The sequence below is a fragment of the Bemisia tabaci genome, chromosome 7, assembly GCF_918797505.1.
Source record: "Bemisia tabaci chromosome 7, PGI_BMITA_v3".
NCBI lineage: Eukaryota > Metazoa > Arthropoda > Insecta > Hemiptera > Aleyrodidae > Bemisia > Bemisia tabaci.
Window position 1 is genome coordinate 1,269,487 of NC_092799.1, and position 19,943 is coordinate 1,289,429.

Here is a 19,943-nt window from a genome sequence, read left to right on the forward strand (position 1 = left end):
TTGATAACGGCGCAGAGCTACAACTATTCGTGCTTCATTTTAAAAACATTTACATTTTTAAAACGTGGTAAATATTCATAAAACCTTTTCCTAGCAATGGCGTCGATATGAATCTCAATGAGCCGTAGTTGTGATGAAAGAAACTATACAAAAATTACTAAAAGAGGAAAAAAACTAAGAAGCACGCATTTTTTTGTTTTTAACTTATTTGTACATCGACCTTGTTTAGTCAAATACGTCCAATTTTGAGCGTTTAATTGCGCTTACACCACGCTGCAGCACAGCAAAAGCCCAAAACGTAAAAGAATAAATTTGAATGCTTTGGAAATCATTAAATTTGACACGGAACCACTATTATATTTACAAAAAACACATTATATTTTCCAGTGGTAAAATTTTCTTTTTCATAAATTTAAATAAGAATAATTCATGCAGAGTTTCCAAACATTTCAAAATTATGAGTTGAAAAACGTCGACTCCGCGAGTTTAAATATTAGAGCCTAACACAGAGCGGAGCGGCGTGTTAGCAGCGCAGAACGCGCACTGGCGCCTACAAACCTAACCGGATACTTCACGCATTGCGCAACGCGTGAAGTATCCTGTTAGGTTTGTAGGCGCCTGTGCGCGCTGGTTGCCTACCGCGCTACAACGCTTTAAGCAACTATTTCGAGTCACAGGCGTTGCACAGTATCTTACAAGATTGAAGGCGCACGAAATAACTAGTCGAAGAGGACTTTCAATTGGACGGAGTTAAACAGAAAGGAACCAAGCCACATCGGGATCGAACCGAGAAAAAGAGGTTTAAAGTTTGACTCCTGCATAAGACTCAATGTAAAAGATAAACTTCAAGTTCGATTTCTGCAAAATTTGTTCCAACAAAAACTTTGAATTTTTGGCGATAGATAGTAGAGCAGTGGTTGAGTTCAAAATCACTCATAACTCAATTTTTTCCAAAATGTGGGTTGGTTCCTTTCTGCTTAACTCAGTCCAATTTTGACTGCATCTGTTACTGAAAAATGTTTAATTTGGCATCGGAGCGTTTCCTAGGCTCCCGCTTTGGTTTTCATCTTAAGTCTACACATGAACATATGTTTTTATCTGCTCTTAGAGTCTGTTCTCTTTCATGACTTGATTCATGAATGAAATGTTTTTAAGAATGAAAGGTAGTAGTAGTATTCATTTATTTTTAGGGTGGTTCCTGTCATTTAAATGAGAAGATAAAAATGTGGACATAACATGTCCAAAATTTGGAAAATTTTGTACATATTCATGGTTGGACATTAAATCATTTGGATTTATTAAAGACTGGACTTAACGTTTAGTGGACATTAATAGCGGTGGACATTTATTTAATGGACGAAAGGTAGGTGGACATAAAGTCCTGGAAGCCATGTTGCATCTGCAAAATTGAATGCGCAGTGGCACGTGGCGGGAACTTGCAATACTTCGCTTTCTGCTACCTGCGTGTCGTTCCGATTTATAATAAATTCATATACGAGGCCCGAATACTGCCGTGCTGAGAAAAAACGCCATATTAACATTCGAGAGTTGCCAAATTTCCTCCGAAAAATTGTTAATTTTTGAAAAGAATTGTGAATATTTTTCCTTTGAATTTTCAGATGCCATGGATAAAATTGCTAATTAAATTCTGTGAAAAATGGGGAGAAAAATATCCACAATTTTTCCAGGAAATCCGCATTTTATTGAAGTAAATTTGGCAGAGGTTCATACGACGTTCTTCTTTAGCATGACAGAATACGTCTTTTCTATATCCGGCTGTGTTGACATTCGATTTTTCCTTTGTTTTAAATTTGATTTCCTACGGTATCTTCGTAGACCTGCATCTGAAGCTGGTGTATAGAACCCCATGAACGTCAACGCCACGTACTTTTCTTAAGCCTCGCGTCAATTTAACCCAGCTTGGGAATCTAAGGGTTGACCCGATCACCGATTCCACCGAGAGGGCGTTTAAGAGCTAGTACTCGACTCTTCCAAGTTTTATTTTTCAACGCCGTCCTAGGATTGCTCGGCCAGTTGTAACCTTTGAGGTTAATCACCATGACCGTAATATTATCTTTGGCTTTGTTCAGGAAAGCGTAACGGACCAAACTTTTGGCCCCGAAATTCGGCTCGTCGAGTCGTGCTCGAATGAAGGAGACGACCTCCTCGCTACTCAGTTCGTCGTAAAGTCCGTCGGTGGCCAGAACTATGAACTCGGGCCTATGATCGGCAAGATCGAAGATGTAAACCTCGGGAGTCGGGATTAAACGGTGGTCGAGCTTGGTTTTCTGATCACCGAGCGATCGCGACATGGCTATGTAGGCGTCCAAGCGAGCGCAGCCACCGCGATTGTACCCCACCTTCCCACCGGCTCGCACGAGTCTCTTCAATTCGTCCTCCTGTCAAATTAGAATCCAAGTTCAATCAGATAAATAGAAATTAAAGAAAAGATTCGCATCATAGATAGAATAAACAATATAAAAATATGGAGAATGGACCACTAGACAAGGTACGAATTTGAGCGATCTGATACATGTTTCTTAACCAGAATTTCACGTAGAAAACGATTCACACAACGAAAATTACGGAAACCAACCCCTAACGAAGATATTAACGTTTTTATTTCACATTGGTTACGAGGAATTTGAACTGCCCGCTCACAAGAAACTCAAAACTCTACGTGAGTCAAATCGCCCACTACAACGGTTTCAGCAAGCTTCTCAATCGAGCAATGTTCATTTCCTATCATGTGTTGTTCAAACTATTAGCAATTTGCTATAACTGAGCCAAAGCGTCAAGATTGAGGTTGCCAGATTTTTATATCGCAGAGACTGTCATGATAACGTTTAGCGCGCGATGTGAATAACGTAGAGCATTGAGTTTTCATGAGCGGGTGGTTTGAATTCACGCATTAAAATTAAATATCTTCGTAAGGAGTTAATTTCGGTAATTTTCGTTGTGTGCATCGTGTTTTACGCAAAATTTTGTTTAAGAAACATGTATGAGAATGCTGAAATTCGTACCTTATCTAGTGGTCCATTTGCAGGTATCTGAAATTTGATGGATTGCGTGTTTGCATGGAGGCTACCAAATGAGTTGAACACGAGGATGCCCTTGGTTTATAAATTGAACAATTATTGGAGGAAATGTGACTAAATGATCTAATCTGCTAAAATACATGCGTTTAAATGGGAAATGCCGCCAGATGACGTCACTGGGCGTCGCATTTTCTGACTTTTAAATCTATTTTCATACTGTTTTCCAAATCAGAAAAAATTATAAAAAATACTGCAAAATCAGCTCGTTAGGCACTTTCAGATGAAGCGATACAAAATTTGCGTTTAAAATCTCCATTGTTGGATGGGCCACTAGACAAGATCTAAAGTAGAAGCAAACGTCATATGTCTTCCCTTCAAAATCTTACGTAAAAAACGGTTCACACGGCGGGAAGTTGGAAAATCAACTATTGAACGAGACATTAACAAGTCTTTTTAACAGATCAAATGGAAGTTAGTTTAAGAAATGACGTCATTTGTATTTTTACCATCGAACCGATGTTAATTGAAAGCACTTTTATCTTGTTCAGGAGTTTATTTTCAGACTTCTCGTTGTGTGATCCATTTTCCAAATGAGATTTCTAAGAGAAAACGCCTAACGTTATGCTTTAATTCATACCTTGTCTAGAGCTCCACTTCAAATGGGCCTGTTGCAAACCTCAGCCGCACCCAGATAAGATATAATATTTTTACAATATTGGGCAAATATTGTCAGTATTGTCGTAATATTTACACAATACTGACAATATTTTCATAATATTTTAATCAAAATTATTTTTTTAAAAATATTTAAAGAATCTTTATTTAGTATTTTTAAAAATAATATGTTTACCCAAAATTTTATAAAAATATTTTCACAGTATTGACACAGTATTTCACATTATTTTAAAGTATTGGCACAGTATTTATGCCATAAGGAAATATGGTGTACACTTTTAACATTGGCTCAATATTTAACCAATATTGGCCCAGTGTTTGCATAAATATCAAAACAATATTGTTTAAATATTGGCTAAATATTTCTATCTTATCTGGGCAGCAAAAGGAAGAGTTGTCTCTTATAAAAAATGGCTCAAAAATCACGATGAGCGCATCGGAAAAGCCTGAAATACACTCCTAACTTCACAATCTGCGTGAGAAACATGCATTATTTTAAAATTCCCGCTTCAAGAACGATACTACGGCACAGGCGAACATTTCGTAAGAAGAGTCGTTCCATCCAACTCTTGCGCATCAGGATTCTACACAATATTTAACGTGGCTAACGCAACCTTGCACAAATCGTGATAAACACGCAGGTTGATAAGAGCCCGTTTCGTCACGTCGTCACCTTCCCGCCAAAGTATCAAAAGCGCTATGCGACGTTTTGAAATTTCCGCCGCCATTCTATTTTTTTACGGAGAAATTGTTCAACAAAGCTGTGCGAAAATTTCACTGAATTTTCTTTGCGCTGCCGATAAAATTCAGAGAAATTTCAAAACGAATTCAATCAACAATTTTTCAGTAAAAAAATAAAACGGCAGCGGAAATTTTGAAACGTCGCATGGCGCTTGTGATACCTTGACCGGAGGGTAAAGACGTGTGTTTTGACAGGTTGGCGTCGGCCATGTTGAATTTTATCCAAGTACTTTATACAGGGTTCCTCGTAGGTTGTCGTTATATTAAGTCTATTATTTCTCTACTTTGTGCATTGCACCCACTCTCGGCGATCAACAAGTTTGCTCCATTCTATCTTTATCTAATTCGTCTATCAACTGTTCAGTTCGCAAAGTAAACCGCGGAGTATTCATCGGATGGTGAGAAAGTTGGACTTCAGTTTGAAATACATGTTGGACTTGATGACTAGCGGGAGACTACAATTTCTGATTAATTTGCAAAATAACTTATTTACCCATGGAAACCAAAGGAATATAAGTTCTTTCTAAAGCGAGCTAAACAAATGTCGCCCTCCTGACGGAAGGGCGTATCTCAATTTCCGGATGAGTTCCGCAAGAAAAAAGGAGCGACGAATCGGACCACATTTTGTAATGAGGTACCACTATTTCTGGCAAAATTTAGAAACAACATATATATGCCATTGATTTCTCTATACAGAAAGGTGCTTTTGTGGAAGAGCTGAAGATAGAGTTATGTTGCAAAATGTAATCCGAGTTTATGTTGCAAAAGTAATTTCTGATCGCAAAATTTGGTCCAGTTTATCTTTGAGTGCGAACGATTTCCATAACTCGAGGGAGGGGTGATCATGATTTGAAAATCTCGTTGACACTTACCCTGTCAGGTTTTTGGTCAAACGACAGTGGTACTGGGTTCCCATCAGAGTCGCACATGACTCCACGAGAATCACCGACATTTGCCACAATCAATTGCGATCCTTCAATTATTGCAACCAGTGCTGTAGTGCCTTGGAAAAAAAGAAGGAAAAAAAGGGAAAAAACCTTGTATACTACTTAATTATGAGTGAATTGGAATTATTATCGTTAAAATAAGGTTGTGAATGGGAAAGGGAGCCATAGTTCCAAAACCTTGAATTTGAGTCATCCGTACCAGTGCATAAACGAGTGTCCTCCAAACAGTTTCAACTATTCTGTTCAGTACCCTAAGGCAAAAGACCACACATTTTGCTTACTGTATGTATAAACCATCGGTCCTCCTCAAAAATGTTGCCAGCAGCATTTATCGCAAAATTGCCTCGTACACGGAAATATTGGACACGCTTGCACCAATGTTGTCACGCACAATCATGCGTTCACGTCCTCTAACAAGTGGTTTCTCCATTCTCGCATATTTTAAAAACCTATACACGCAACGCCATACATTGCAAGTAAATCCTCATTAATTCACCCCACGTACCATGTTTTTAATTTTTTGCAGTGGGGGGGAAAATAGTTTTACAATGGCAACTTAATGATTGCATGCCCAGCACCGATCCAATAATACATAATCCTCTCATACGAGTATTTTTCTCCATATTCATTTCTGTTGATAGATCCAGGCAAAAAGGGTTCTTATCTCGCTCTCTCCATGGCACCTCGTAAAAGAACGGTAAAGCCAACAATACCGTCTAAACGTCGGAGGCACATTGCACGGACGGAAACTATTATTTTTGACTCATTTTAGAAACAACGTGTGTGCCATTTGTTTCCTGACACAGATAGGAGCTTTTATGGACGAGCCAAAAAGAATAGTTCCTCATCGTGAAATGTAGCCCATCCTCTTAGCACGTCGCGTTGTTATTTGAACTTATTAAGCGCACAATGCATATGCCGCGCTTTATTGCAATCGCCGAGAGCTTAACCACTAGATATGCACGGTTTAAGTCGGCAATCGCACTTAACTCGGTTTGCGACGTCGCAGACTTCCTGCCATGACTTCTCCTTTAAAAAAATAACAGAGAGGCGGAGATTTTTAGATACTGCAAACGAGTTATGTGATTGCCGACTTACACCGCCATTATGTGTATTCGTGTCCTATTGAATCCTGGGTTATTTTAAGGCCGTTTTCGTGGCGGAAACGAATTTGAACCCTTGCATCGTGAGAAATAATTCTTGAGAGCATTTCGATTGCCGGTATTTATTTTTGAATGAATGCCATTACTAGATATAAACCAATTAGATCTTTTCTGTGCTCTAAAGTTCTTTAATTTTTACATATTTATTAATTTACTTCCTGCAAATGCATGACAACTTGTAAGTTTAATATTCGAGTTTCTGATTGGTTATAATTGTGCGCAACGGGCGCATTCCGTATAATTCGTATGAATCGTGTAAACGCTCTACCTACTCATAAGGCGCGTTCAGACAGCTTGACAAGTCGCTCGGCGAGCCGCATTCTAAACACGGAGCTAACGCAAATTGCATTGGTCTTGTAAAGCTCTACATGCCGTCTGAACGCGCATCCACTGCTCCCGATTTTTATCCAATTTTGAACGAATTATTTGAAAATTTGTGTCCAGTTATAAAACTAAGGTACTACTGAATATACGATGATATTATTTAAGGTGCGGCTTATGCTTCTATAAAAAACTTAGAAGAAAAGCATGAAACTGAATGTGATAATATAGATCATAATCTCGCGGCGGGCTCTTCCGACACTCACAATGAGTGTTGGAATTCCCTGCTCGTTTTATCTAATACTTAGAAATAATCTTGGAACTCGTGGAGACCAAACACGGAGTAAATAGTGTTAGGGGTTATCCCCTATAATTGTGGTACTACCACAATTTGTTGGATGATACGGACATTTCTAATTGATTGTGGTAGAACCGCAACTCAAGTTAGGGTAGTACCGCAACATTTGGGTCAGTAACCTAATTTAAGTATTGGGGTACGACCACGAGTAATTCGTGTACCATCACATTTAATACGTGTACTACCACAATTATTTGGAAATGTCCATATCACACAACAAACTCGTGCTTTTTCTTATCCGTGAAATAAATGTCTCCTAATATCAATGAGCAAAAAATAATAATTTTAGAGCTATCTGCGTATACTCTCTTTGGTTCCAACTACAAAATAATTAGATATTGTTTCATATAGGTCCATTGAAACGGAGCATGTCGGGCATTAAAATTTAATCAATATTAACTAACGGACTCAAGTCAATTTTCAAAGGATTAAGTGTAATTCCATTTCAATTTGATGACGGTGCAATTTTACTAAATACCTGCTTCAGACTCCCTTCGTCTCGCAGATACGCAGAGTTCAAGGTCTGTTGATATAAATACGTCGATTAGAAGCTTTTCATAGTCGATCAGCACTTCTGCTTCTATATAATTTTTCAAATCTGTGGAAAAATGACATCAGTAATCTACAATAATTATCCAATGAATTACATCGCTAGTGCTACATTGTATTGAAGAATCTCAGAGAATTCAAATATTTTTTCGTGAAAAAAAAAAAAAAAAAATCTAAAAAAAAAAATCTAAAAAAAAAGAAAAAATCTAAAAAAAAAATCTAAAAAAAAAAAATCTAAAAAAAAAAAATCTAAAAAAAAGAAAAAATCTAAAAAAAAAATCTAAAAAAAAATCTAAAAAAAATATCTAAAAAAAAAAAAAAAAAAAAAAAAAAAAAAAAAAAAAAAAAAAAAATCTTAGGACTAGGTCGAATAACGGCTGGTGTTGCTGGGGGACTCCAGCGGCAGATGCCCGTTGATTCTACGGACTGATGAGTGTTGACCGATGCGCGGCAAGCCGGGCATATTCAAATATTTAATTGCGCGAGAGCGGGAGTAGGGAGGGGGGAAGGGCAAGGAAAAGTTTTTTATCCCTTTTATAAATTCGAATTTGAGTTCGAGTTACCGCTTAGCGGGATTCAGTGGGATCCCGTTATTGCTCGAGGAAAGGAACGGGTGCGACAAACCCTTGACTTGTGCACCACTCTGTATATTTATATGAAACTCTTGGGCTATTAAGGGAGGACCGCAGATCGGAACTCCACCTTTAATTGAAGGGGTGTTTAAGGAGGTAGGAGCAGGTTCAGTTGGAATTGCGCGAGAAATATTTGAATATGCCCGGCTTGCCGCGCATCGGTCTTCAACACTCATCAGTCCGTAGAATCAACGGGCATGCATCGGCCGCTGGAGTCCCCCAGCAACACCAGCCGTTATTTGACCAAGACCAAGATTTTTTTTTTAGATTTTTTTTTTTATTTTTTTTTTTTAGATTTTTTTTTAGATTTTTTTTTGATTTTTTTTTCGGAATTTTTTCTTTTTTAGGGTTACGGAAGCCGTTCCATACAAAGCCAAAAAATTCGCGGTTGTGTTTTGGCTCTGACTTTCTCTCAGAATTTTATGAGACCATCACGATTCCAGAATCTTGTTTTTTAACAGCCTCATGACCAAACTTGTTGCGTTTTCTTATAGAATGAATGCAGTCCACATTATTTATTACGTAATTCAAACTTAAGTGAAACTTTACTGAAACAAATTAACTAAACTCCCGAAAATGATACTTTGTAGGTATCGTATATTATATTTGATCCTCGAGCAGCAATTTTTTACTCTAGTCATTTCATTGTTTTATTTTACTTTTTTGGAAGCGAGGTTTATAGATATTCAGCAGTCAAAGATACAAACGATTTCAATGGGTCTATTGCACGCAAGAGATAGAGCCAACTGGTTACACTCTCTGCAAGTAAAATCGCTCGAAAATCACAGTGGGTACGTACATCAAGAAAGTCTGAAATCCACTCTAGCGCAATGTGCGTAGTTTGTAACACCAGGGTGGCCCAAATTTGACATTGTCGGAATTTTTTTGGTCTCGCCTCCTAGAACTGATTCATTTAATCAAAAAACGCTTTCTGCGAAGTTTCAACTAAATCGGAAACCCGTGTTGACAGAGCCATCTTTTTTAAGTGGGATTTTACATTGATTAACAATTTTTTTCGGAAAAATCCGTTTCCCGGAAAATAAGTAATTTCTAGAAAACGTCCGAGGTCATTTTCGGCTTTAGTAGGGAAAATTGAGTGGGAAAAATTGTATTGGATACCTCAGTAAAATTTTTTGCCCCTCGCCATTGCGGTGAAACAACTGAAACATCCAGAAAACGCTAAAAAAGAGTAAAATGACGGTGATAAATCTCAAACAGTTACATAAGCCTGCATCCGAAAACAAAGCTCAATATACGGCAGACGTTCACCATGTACTTTTTTACGCTGAGTCCGAAAATGATATCCATTTATCTCTATTCCATCAGGATGTTCCGGAAAATCGATTTTCTTGTGAAAAAGAAGGTTTTCCGAGGAAAACTCAATTTTTAGGAGATAAATCTCAACATATGACGGATGTATTTTTTGTGGTTCTTAATGTTGAGTCCAAAAATGATGAAGAAGTTGCTCCATTATGTCGGGATTTTCCAGAAAATCCGTTTTTTCGTGAAAAAGGGTTTCTCCGGGGGAAACTCAATTTTTAGAATTTTCTCCCGACCGACTTTTAAAAGATGTTCTTGGTGTGTTTGGCGCCAAGCGTGTATCTCGCCAGACGGAGACCTATGCGGTATGTAGCAAAACGATGGAGTATACATTTGCCATCAATACATTGTTTACGTAAAATCAATGCACCAGGAAAGTGAAGAAAATGACTACTTCTTTAGAAGTTTGGCCGCTGAGTTACGAAATGGCCTGTTTTTTCCTAGAAATTCACAAGTTTTCCAGGGTATCGAGTTTTCCCCGGAAAATCCTCTTTTTTACGGGAAAAATAAAGTTCCTCGGAGACCCCTCATGGGATAGAAGGGAACGGTTATCATTTTCGAATTCATCGTTAAAAAACACATCAGAACATATTTTACAAGTTGGTCGTTTGAATATTCTAACAACTGAGTTTTCCCCGAGAAACCCTGTTTTTACGAGAAAACAGATTTTCCGGAAAATTCGATACGATTCGTGCGATGTTACGCGTAAAGAGTATATTTATTTGGCTGCATCTCTTAAATTCAACAGACCCATTGTTTTTCATGAGTACTAATCTAAATCTACCCGTAACAGAGAGGTTAACAAGCCTTGGAACTTTATAATAGAAGTGTATCATCAAGCGTATTCTTACCAGGGTTATCTATTGAATTTGATTTTTTTTCTTTTTCTGATTTTTCTTTCCTCCACCGACGTGGCTCAGGTGTCATGCAGTAGTTTATTCCGCCGATGTGTAATACTGAGAACAAAAATATTTTGACATATATTTAGAAAATAATCCTAGTGATCTAGTGATTATGCGTAAACTCTTTCCAAAAGCCGATTAGACCTCCGTGTTTGAATGCAATTTTAGGGATTAAATCACGGTATACTTTAGTGGTGTGGCGTGATTTGCGATGTATCGATTGATCTGCCGTTTTAAACTATGGAAAAGGAACCACAAACAAGGTGTTCGCAACGAACGCCCTAATAATCGATTCTTTACCATAGCTTCAAATGAGGGACTATCGATAATCGATCATTCACACCTCGCCACTAGTACCTTTTGTAAAGTGAAACCTCAAACTTACAACGTATTAATGTCTACCGCGTTCTGAAGCTTCTAGATCTCCAGTCTTTACGCTTGATTTTATATATTCCTAATCGATGAGGTACTGTTTCATTTTTTTTTCTCCCAAAAATTAACATTTCCTAAATGTTGGATCATCTCGAATGAACTTAAGGTGATCTTTAATTAATAATGGGCGGAACGAGGAATCAGTTGTGAGAGGGCACGAGAAAAAACTCCACCTTGAGAGGCTTGGGAATTCTCTCAAAAAAAAATTTGAAATTTGAGCCGTCTCAACAGCAACTCTGAACTGAACCTACTGCATTGTAGATGAACGCATTGAAATAAATCATTTTAAAAATTAATAAAAAGCGTAATGCTACAAAAAACTTTGGCTTTCAAAATCTGTCCGTGTCAGTCAAACTTACTAACTTACGTTCACGCGCGGGTGGCAATTTCTCGGGTATTGTTGGTGTGCCGCTCTGGTTTAAATTGGTTTTCTTGATCAATTTTCTCACGGCTGCTATTTTGTTGATTATTCTTTTCATCAGCCTGTCTCGTGCATAGATTGCAGCATACTGTTGAACAAGTGCGGTCAGCGATTAGTGAGGTTTTAAAGGAAAGAAATGTCCTTAAAAATAACAACAAAAAATGATGCTGTCCACCGAATAACTGCAGCACTGGATAACTGAGCGCCGGATGACAGTAATCTTAAATCAAAGCGCCCATTTTTTACCAGTAACTTGATCACATCTACAAATCAGGCGAGTTTTTACAACGCCTGAGTAAAATGAGAATATTAAGAAGAAGAAGAATTCTTCTTTAAGTACTTATTTATCAAATGCACCTGACAATGTGCTGACTAAAATTTTGGCAGTCAAATTGAAGAAAAACATACCATCCTTAACGAAATTATTTTTAGAATGAAATCAATTTTAAGAAATGTTTTATTCCTCGTCATTTGTCATTTTATTTTTATTTTTATTTTTTTTTTTTTTTAAAAAAGAGGTTGAGGTCGGTTTCCTTCAACAGCTTTCTATTTAGGAATCTACAGTTTGAGGATACAAATATACCATCCTCAACGAACTTAATTTTAGAATGAAATCAATGCAAGAAAGGTTCTATTCCTCGTGTTTTTTCCTAAAAAGAAAAAGTCGAGGTTTGTTTGTCTTCAACTGCTACCTTTTTAGGAATCTACAGTTATCTTTGGATGTATAAAGGCAAGAACTCCTCATTCAGTTATTGCAAGGTTACCAAGTGTTGCCACTTGCCAGAGGACGTCTCAGCTAATTGAATGCTTCAAAATAAATGAATGGATTGGTTCATGATTTCATGAAACTTACGTCACCCCCATGTCCATCAAAAACTCCGAAGAATGATGCACCAGTGCCCCGCGCATTTTCGTAGACAATGAACGTATCCTCTATATATGTTCGAGCGCCGATAGCTGCATACACTTCAATGTTATTCCATCGCTTCTCAAATTTCTTCCTCTCAACCAATACGAATGCGCCCCTTTTGGATCCCTTCATAAGTTTTTCGTATGCATCGCTACGAATTTCCCATGGGCGGATACTCCAAAAACTAGAATCTTGTTTAAAAAAAATATATACGTCAATTATTATAATGCAGGTTATAACCAGTCAGTTTCAAGAATGGTGCCACTGCAAAGACGCGTATCTCAGTTTGCGGCGTCGTAGACTTCCTGCCATACTTTATTTTCCACAAGATTAGCTACTCAACGTTATTTCCTGGAAACCTCGGTGATTTTTCCTCTCTATGTGAAGAATTTTCTGTTCGGGGCACAATGTTGGTTTGATCTCATTTCATTTTTTTCTCTTGAAAAAAGAAGAAAGGACAATAGATTTATAAACACTTCTGCGGGTACGTATTTTTGCAGTTTATTCATCGTTGGTATATGTGAAGTCGAGTCAAATTGACCCGTATTTTAAAACATGATTTTGAAAGTTTGTTAAGGAGTGTCTATGTTATTTCTATGTTTTTGAAGATTAAGAACACTTTTTTTTTTAAATGCTCACTTTCTGGAAACACACTGGCAATTTCTTACGTCCTCCCCCCCCTCATCTGCCGTATTATGTAACTTCCTCAGAAAAGATACAGTCAGGTGAATTAGACCCGGCTTGAAGTTTCTAGGAGTAGTCGTGAAAAAAAGATTTTTTCTGACATAATTTTCGTCAAACTACCACTTTTTAAACGTGCGCCTTTTAGGTAGCTTGAGAGAACATTAAAAATGTTTTTGATATTTGTCCCTCTTTATAATGATTTTTAATTTGGACACTTCAAAGCATATTTTGAGTAGACTGAAACTTGACTTCTCTGAAATTTTAAAAATGAAAGACACTTCATCGCACGTTGATGACGGTTTAGAGATACATCTAATCGTGCTTGATGGATTTCCGCATTGCACCTGCAAAATTAAAGGCGCGATGGCATGAAAGGTTAACTTGCAATGCTCCGCTCTTTATGTTGATAGTGAGGTGTCGCTCAAATGCGAGAGAGAAGTTGAAAAACAAAGCCGTATTAATTATTACTTAGCTTTGGCTGTGTTGCTCACGTGACCCTTATAGTTGAAACACCACTACATATCAGCCAACGAAAACGGCACCAACACAACATCAGATAGAGCAAGAGAAAGGACTCGCGCTGATGACGGCGCAGAGATGCAGCTATTCGTGCTTGATGGATGTGCGCGTTGCATCAGTATAATTGAAGGCGCTAGCCACACCACTGGCGATACGCAATGGATTGCAGACGATGCTAATGTTCCCAACGTCATTTTTGTGCGATTTTGTGCAGAAAAAGTTCACTGTGTCAACTATGTCTCGTCGACAACAGCGGGTTATTAATCGAAATCGATTGACAAAGCTGTGTGCAAAGAGGACGACGGAAAAATGGAGCGATCCTATTGGTGGTAGAGATAACCAACCAATGACAACCCGCGAGGAATCCTACATTAAGTCCATCATTTTCCCCCTTAGTCTATCACAACCACTCGTTTCAACCAATAGGGTCGCTTCATTTCCCCTCTGTCTTCTTTGTTGATTGCTTTATCTATCGCTCTACCAATTTCAATAATCAGCCCAGAGAGTCATTCAAGCGTGAAGGAAGGATTCTGTAACGAGCTGAATTGAAGCGCTGGCTGCAAAAAGGGCATTTCTTGTCTGCGGTGTCTCAAAATCTCTACTAACGTTTACTTGACGTTTCATCCGTTATTATTAAAGCAAATTTATATTACTTTCCTGAATATTTTTTATGATTTTACAATGCTGCCACACATAAAATTTCAAAAAATTATTCCAATTATTTCTTCTCTAAAGGGATACATTAGCACACTGGAGATTCTGAAAAACAGCAACCGAGGAATGCCTATTCTGCACCTGAAGCAAACGCCTCAATTCTGCCGTGCTAAAGAGAACGTCGTTCATTCGAGAGTTGTCAAATTTTCCCGGATAAAATATGGGTTTTGGAGGAAATTTATGCATATTTTTCCTTGAAATTTTCAGATAATTTAGATTAAATTGCGTACGAAATTGCCCGATTGAAATTCATATATTTTCTTGAAAATTCGTATTGATTTAAAGAGATCTGGCCTGAACGTTTATACGGCGTTTTCCCTGAGCACAGGAGAATTCGTCGTCTCCCGCACGAAGGAACGTAACTCCAATCCAAGGTTGCCAAATTGGCTCCAACAATTAATTTATTTCACAAAAATGTAAGGGTGCAATTTATATCCAAAGTCTGATTTTTGCATGAAGTCGGAAGAAAAATCAGTGAAATTTTCGGTTAGAAATGCCCAATACTTTTCTGGTTAAAATGCAATTTACGAAAGGAAATTTGGCAACATTGAAATGTAGTTACGTTCTTTCGTGCGGAAAACGACGAATTGACTCACTCTCACCTGTAACGATATCTGACATATCCACGCGGGCGAACGGAGCTCCCCTGCGAAAATGTAGGGATCTTACTGTGCATCGGAATAAGCTACCTTTGGAGGGCGGCGGCTCAATTCTTGAGCATTTGGGTTGGATGAAGTAGGGGTTCCTGCTTACTGGATGACTCAAAAACCGCTTCAAGACTGTTTCACAGTAGAGATTTGCATCCTCGAGTGATTCCAGCGGTGGATCTTCTGGTAACTTATGGCACGGAACGCGAACAACATCACACTGAAGAAAGAGGATTTATTGTAAGCGTCTGCGTGCTTATCATTGAAATGAATACACCGAAAAGAAAATTGATGCTGCCTTAACATTCTGGATGTTAACAAGTGTGCGAAAACTCACGAAGCGCTGATTTAACCGCCACAGCAGTTACAATAGCAATGTCAAGATGTAAAGCTAACTGCTGTGGTGGTTAACTCAGTGTTTTGTGAATTTTCGCACATATTTATACGTCCAGAATGTTAAGCCAGCACCTTTTTTCGAATTGCATAAAGTTATAGATAGAGAATACAAAGGGGTAAATGGAGACATCTTCTATGGACCGCGTTTAGCAGAAAAGAATCAAGCCACATCCGCTATGGCCTTTTATTGGGAGATTCAATTTTTTACATAGATCGCCTGTGCGGAGTTTTGTTCAAGTTTCAATGAATTGTCTGCATAGCACGAAGCAAATCCCTTGAAATTTTCGATGGAATCTGCACAAACGCTCTCTTGTAAATAACTAAATCGCTCAGTTAAATTTAGACATAGCTAATGTGGCTTGGTTCCTCTCTGTAAAACGCGATTCAATTGTTACTCTCCTTCATTAGGAGGTCAAACTCAAAATTTTGATTCTAATCGGAATTTTTGAACTTTTTGGCCTTGTATTCCCTGCAAAACAGTGTGAACCTTGCACTATTTTACCACCTTGCTACTTGAAGAAAACTCAATCCAAACAGACAAAATCTTGTAAACTTTTTCTCTCGGATAATTTAACCCTTTGTTGCATGAGCTAATCGTTGATTTTGGACAGGAAATCTACATTTTACACTATTTTCTCGATAATAGAGTCAGTTGGAATCGATCTTTGTAGTTTCTTGTAAAGTTAGGAGATCAGACTTATAATGCTCCCAAAAATTATTTCTCGCTTTGATTCAATTTAATACTCCAGCATAGAAATAAAGCTGAAAACCATTTGTTGCTTTCATGCAACGCTATGCGATAAAGGGTTAAGTTTTTTCAAGCGTTTGATTCCTGTTCTGGGGGCGGGGGGGGGATGCTCACAAAAACTTCAGTTTTACATGAAGAGATGTCAGGAAGTGAGAAAGAGCATGCGCCGCACGATAGATCGAGTCGATTAGAGACGTCGGACATGAAATTTTTGACCAAAGCTAATTTAGATGTTAATTTCGCAAGAAGAAAATTTCGCGAGGAAACCAATGGAACCGCTTAAAGAACCTCGAAGTTTTATATAAACGGAGTAATAAGCGTGTAAAGTTTCCAAATTTTGTCCAACCTCTCGTATTGACTCGATCCTTTTTGCGCCGTGAATTTGAAAAGGCGTGATACATCGATACAAACTTCACAAAATTTAGTCAAATTGTGTAGGTAATGAAGAGTGAATTTCAGACATTTTCGACTTGCTCAACTTGATCTTTTTGTGATTTTGCATGTGAAAATCGACTCACTTGACCGTAAATTTATTCTCTTGTCGTTACTCGCACGAAGGAACGTAACTCCATTTCAATGTAGCAAAATTGTCTCCATTATTTCAATTTTTGACGACAAGAAACTTGCATGAATTTTGTCGAAAATTTGTCTGATTTTTGCATGAGACCAGAAGAAAAATTTGTAAATTTTCAATCAGAAATTCTCAAAATTCTCCTGGTAAAAATTGAAAAAATCTGGCGACATTGAAATTTAGTTAGGTACTTTCGTGAAAGCAACGACATTGTGTGCAAAAGACCTATTCTGCGTTTTGTTTAAAAAGTTACTGGCTTAAAAAGTGTAGTCATTTACGAGATACAAGGTTATCGAAGCTAGCAAAAAAGATTTTACCGAGACTGTGTATGATGCGAGCACGAAAGAGGCGAGTCGAAGGAAGCTGTCAGATATCATGGCAATAATTGCGTTTCCTTGAGATGAGATCGCACCGAGTTTAGAACTAGAACTGGAAAATCACTTTACAATTAGAACTTTATACATTTTGATAGAAAAAGCACTATTATTATCCAAACCACACACTACGGCAAAAAGGAACTACGATTCTGATACACATCGCTACAATCGAGGATCTTTAACAAGAGTGTGTACCAAACCTGTCGGCAAAGTCCCATCAGAATGAGTCTCGATTAACATACCTTCGCGCTTTTTAGTTGATGATTGTTGGCCAGCGCAAAGATGCGTGGGTAAGGGTCGCAGCGGTAAATTACTACTTGGAGTGAAAAATGGCAAAAAAATTTCCGCTGAAAGTTCCATGATGCTCTTAATTCAATGGGATTTTTTTTTTTATTTCCGTTCCAGGATCGCAGGCGTCAGTTACACGATTTCAAGAACAAAAATGTGATGCAGAGGATTTTGGGAAGAACTGAGTTCATGCTGAACATTTTCACTCCATTCACTGAAGGATTAATTGGAATGTTGTGAAATAGTGCTAAAAAGTAGTACTTCTCCTTTTTCAACCCCATGTGAAATGCACACACTTTATCGCACAAGTGAGTGCCAACCTTGATTGATTGAATCGAAACATCAGTCATTACAACTTGCTTTCGATGACGTGGTGGCGCTACAATTTGGCGCTCGTTTAGCGATAAAGCGCATACCTCGAAAAATACATGATGTCACCAAATTAGTTTAAAACTAATTATTTTTTTGCATAGGCAGATCCAGATGGGCCTCCTCCAAAAATTTTTGAAGCATCTAATATGCAGTTTGAGTCAATTTTATCATGAATAATTCTCGAATGTAAGCGTCTTTCTTTCTTTTTTCCTCCGTTTCTTCCTCCTTTTTTCTTCCTCCTTTTTTCGGGCGAACGGGGGAAAGCGCACGTCTCCTGCGCCCCCCTTAATTCGTCTGGAACGGTTTCACCGATTTTTTAAAATTATGTATTTTAGGGAATTTAATACTTCAAAAAATATATTGGATGTTGTTTAATGTTCGTTTTGCTGTAGAAAAATAAAACGTGAGAGGAAATTAGGCAACGAAAAATTCAGGAAGGCTACTTTCGGTCAAATTTGCGTTAATTTTAGGGAGTACTTATTTTTCAAATTTTAATGTTTCAGGGAATGCAGTGTCAGCAGGAATTACAGTGGCGTGAAAGAAATTTCCTAAAAGTTTCAAGATAATCGGTACATGCAGTTAAGGAGTTCTCTTGAAGAACCACGTATAGCTACCCTACTGATCTACACTACTGCTAAGATGATGCATCTTCGAGTGAATTTTGTATTAAACCAAACCTACATGCATACATCATTATTTTACATAAACTATAGAAAAGTTATAGAGAACGTTATTGAGAAAATCGCAGCCCTGACTTTCAATTTGTTCTCCTCGGACGATGCATTATTATGCACAATCTTAGTGGCATTGTAAAGGGCAGGTATATATAGTTCTTCAACCGAACTACTTACTTGCTCTCTCGTAAAAATAATACATTTGAAATAACATTTGGCACCAGCTGATGGCATTCGGTCTTTTTCTTCGTGGAACATTGCTCCGTTATTAATGCGAATATGGCGTAACGCGGCAGTGCTGCCAACGGCTACCTGAATGTCCTTTCATACAATTAGTGACAGCGAAAGCAGTAACAGCCACATAGAGATGCCCGCAAAAAATTCGGCAGTCCTGAAAAGCACTTCGTTGCGTTCTGTGACACGGCAGTGGAACAATTCTTTTCATCAAAAGCTAAAGTGCAAGTTTCCAAAAATTCGTGCGTAAGATGATAAAAAATATTACATCACAGTGGTGCCATCAGAGACTAAAACCGAATGACGTGTTTGTTTGTTTTTTAAACTTGTTTTCAGGTTTCTTTTCCCTCCTCATTCTTTCAAAAATTTCCGCGCTTTGATTTTAGAAAACTTAAATCTGTTTTAAAAGTTCTCTCATTGTCTAGTCAGAGTCGATTTCATGCGAATTTGACCGAAAATTGCTAATCTGTACCTTATTTCCTTGCCCAACTGCCTCGTTTTTAACAGAAAAACTAACAATAACAACATGCTGCCTTAAAATTGAATGTATTTAAATCACCCTATGGACTGCATGCATTCCTGTCAAAACACTTAAGTATGAGGATAAATTAGGGGACGAGCAGTGTAGTTATACGGATTCTTGACAAGACCAGCATATACATCTCGTCCCTTGAATTAAATGCTTATAGCAAAAAGAGAAAGGCATGTCCACCAAGCAAAAATATTTCGGTTGCATGAGTATTTGTGGCTGTGAAACAATTTTAACAGATACCTAATGCAGAGTTGCAGAACTTTCTTCAGTATCTGGCATGGTAATGAGCGACCCTAAGCGCAATTTTTTTAACTGCCATTTTTATTCTGGTTCGGAATAAAAGGCACACTATCCGTAAGGTAGACAGTCCTTCATACTTTTTTAAAAATCAAAATGGCAAGATGATTTTTGGAGGAAAACCTGTGATAGTCAAAAGAAAATTGAGGTAGAAAAAAAAAGTGCGTCACTCCATCAGAATTTTTTTTTAAAAAACTTTCCTCTGGTTTCTCTCAGGGGTGTGCGTGCGTATGGTGATATACTGATTTTAATGACGCAGCAGTAAAACATTTTTTTTCTCCTTGCGTCCTCAAACGAGCATCTCTAAAAAAAACCACACACAAGGAGAAATAACGCAAGCATCGCGAGGGGGAAAACCCCGAGACGCTCTACTATACCTAAAACGTAAGTATAAGAGTAGTCAAGGGAGTCAAAGTGCACATTTTTTCTTTGTTATCAGAGCACTTTAAGGAGGAAGAGATTGAAGTAATCGACTTGTGAA

At 37.9% G+C, this 19,943-nt stretch overlaps 1 protein-coding gene across 1 annotated transcript; it reads right to left on the reverse strand.

Moving 5' to 3' along the window:
- Positions 1–1,928: 1,928 nt before the first annotated feature.
- LOC109036732 (protein phosphatase 1L-like) lies at positions 1,929–17,192 on the reverse strand. The gene is made up of 8 exons (XM_072302104.1): positions 17,006–17,192; positions 14,929–15,193; positions 12,353–12,600; positions 11,446–11,587; positions 10,596–10,700; positions 7,722–7,841; positions 5,327–5,457; positions 1,929–2,399 (listed from the first exon to the last, which is right to left on the reverse strand). The coding sequence occupies exons 1-8, from the start codon at positions 17,063–17,065 to the stop codon at positions 1,929–1,931; spliced, it is 1,542 nt and encodes a 513-aa protein (XP_072158205.1). The 5' UTR covers positions 17,066–17,192.
- Between the last annotated feature and the right edge of the window lie 2,751 nt (positions 17,193–19,943).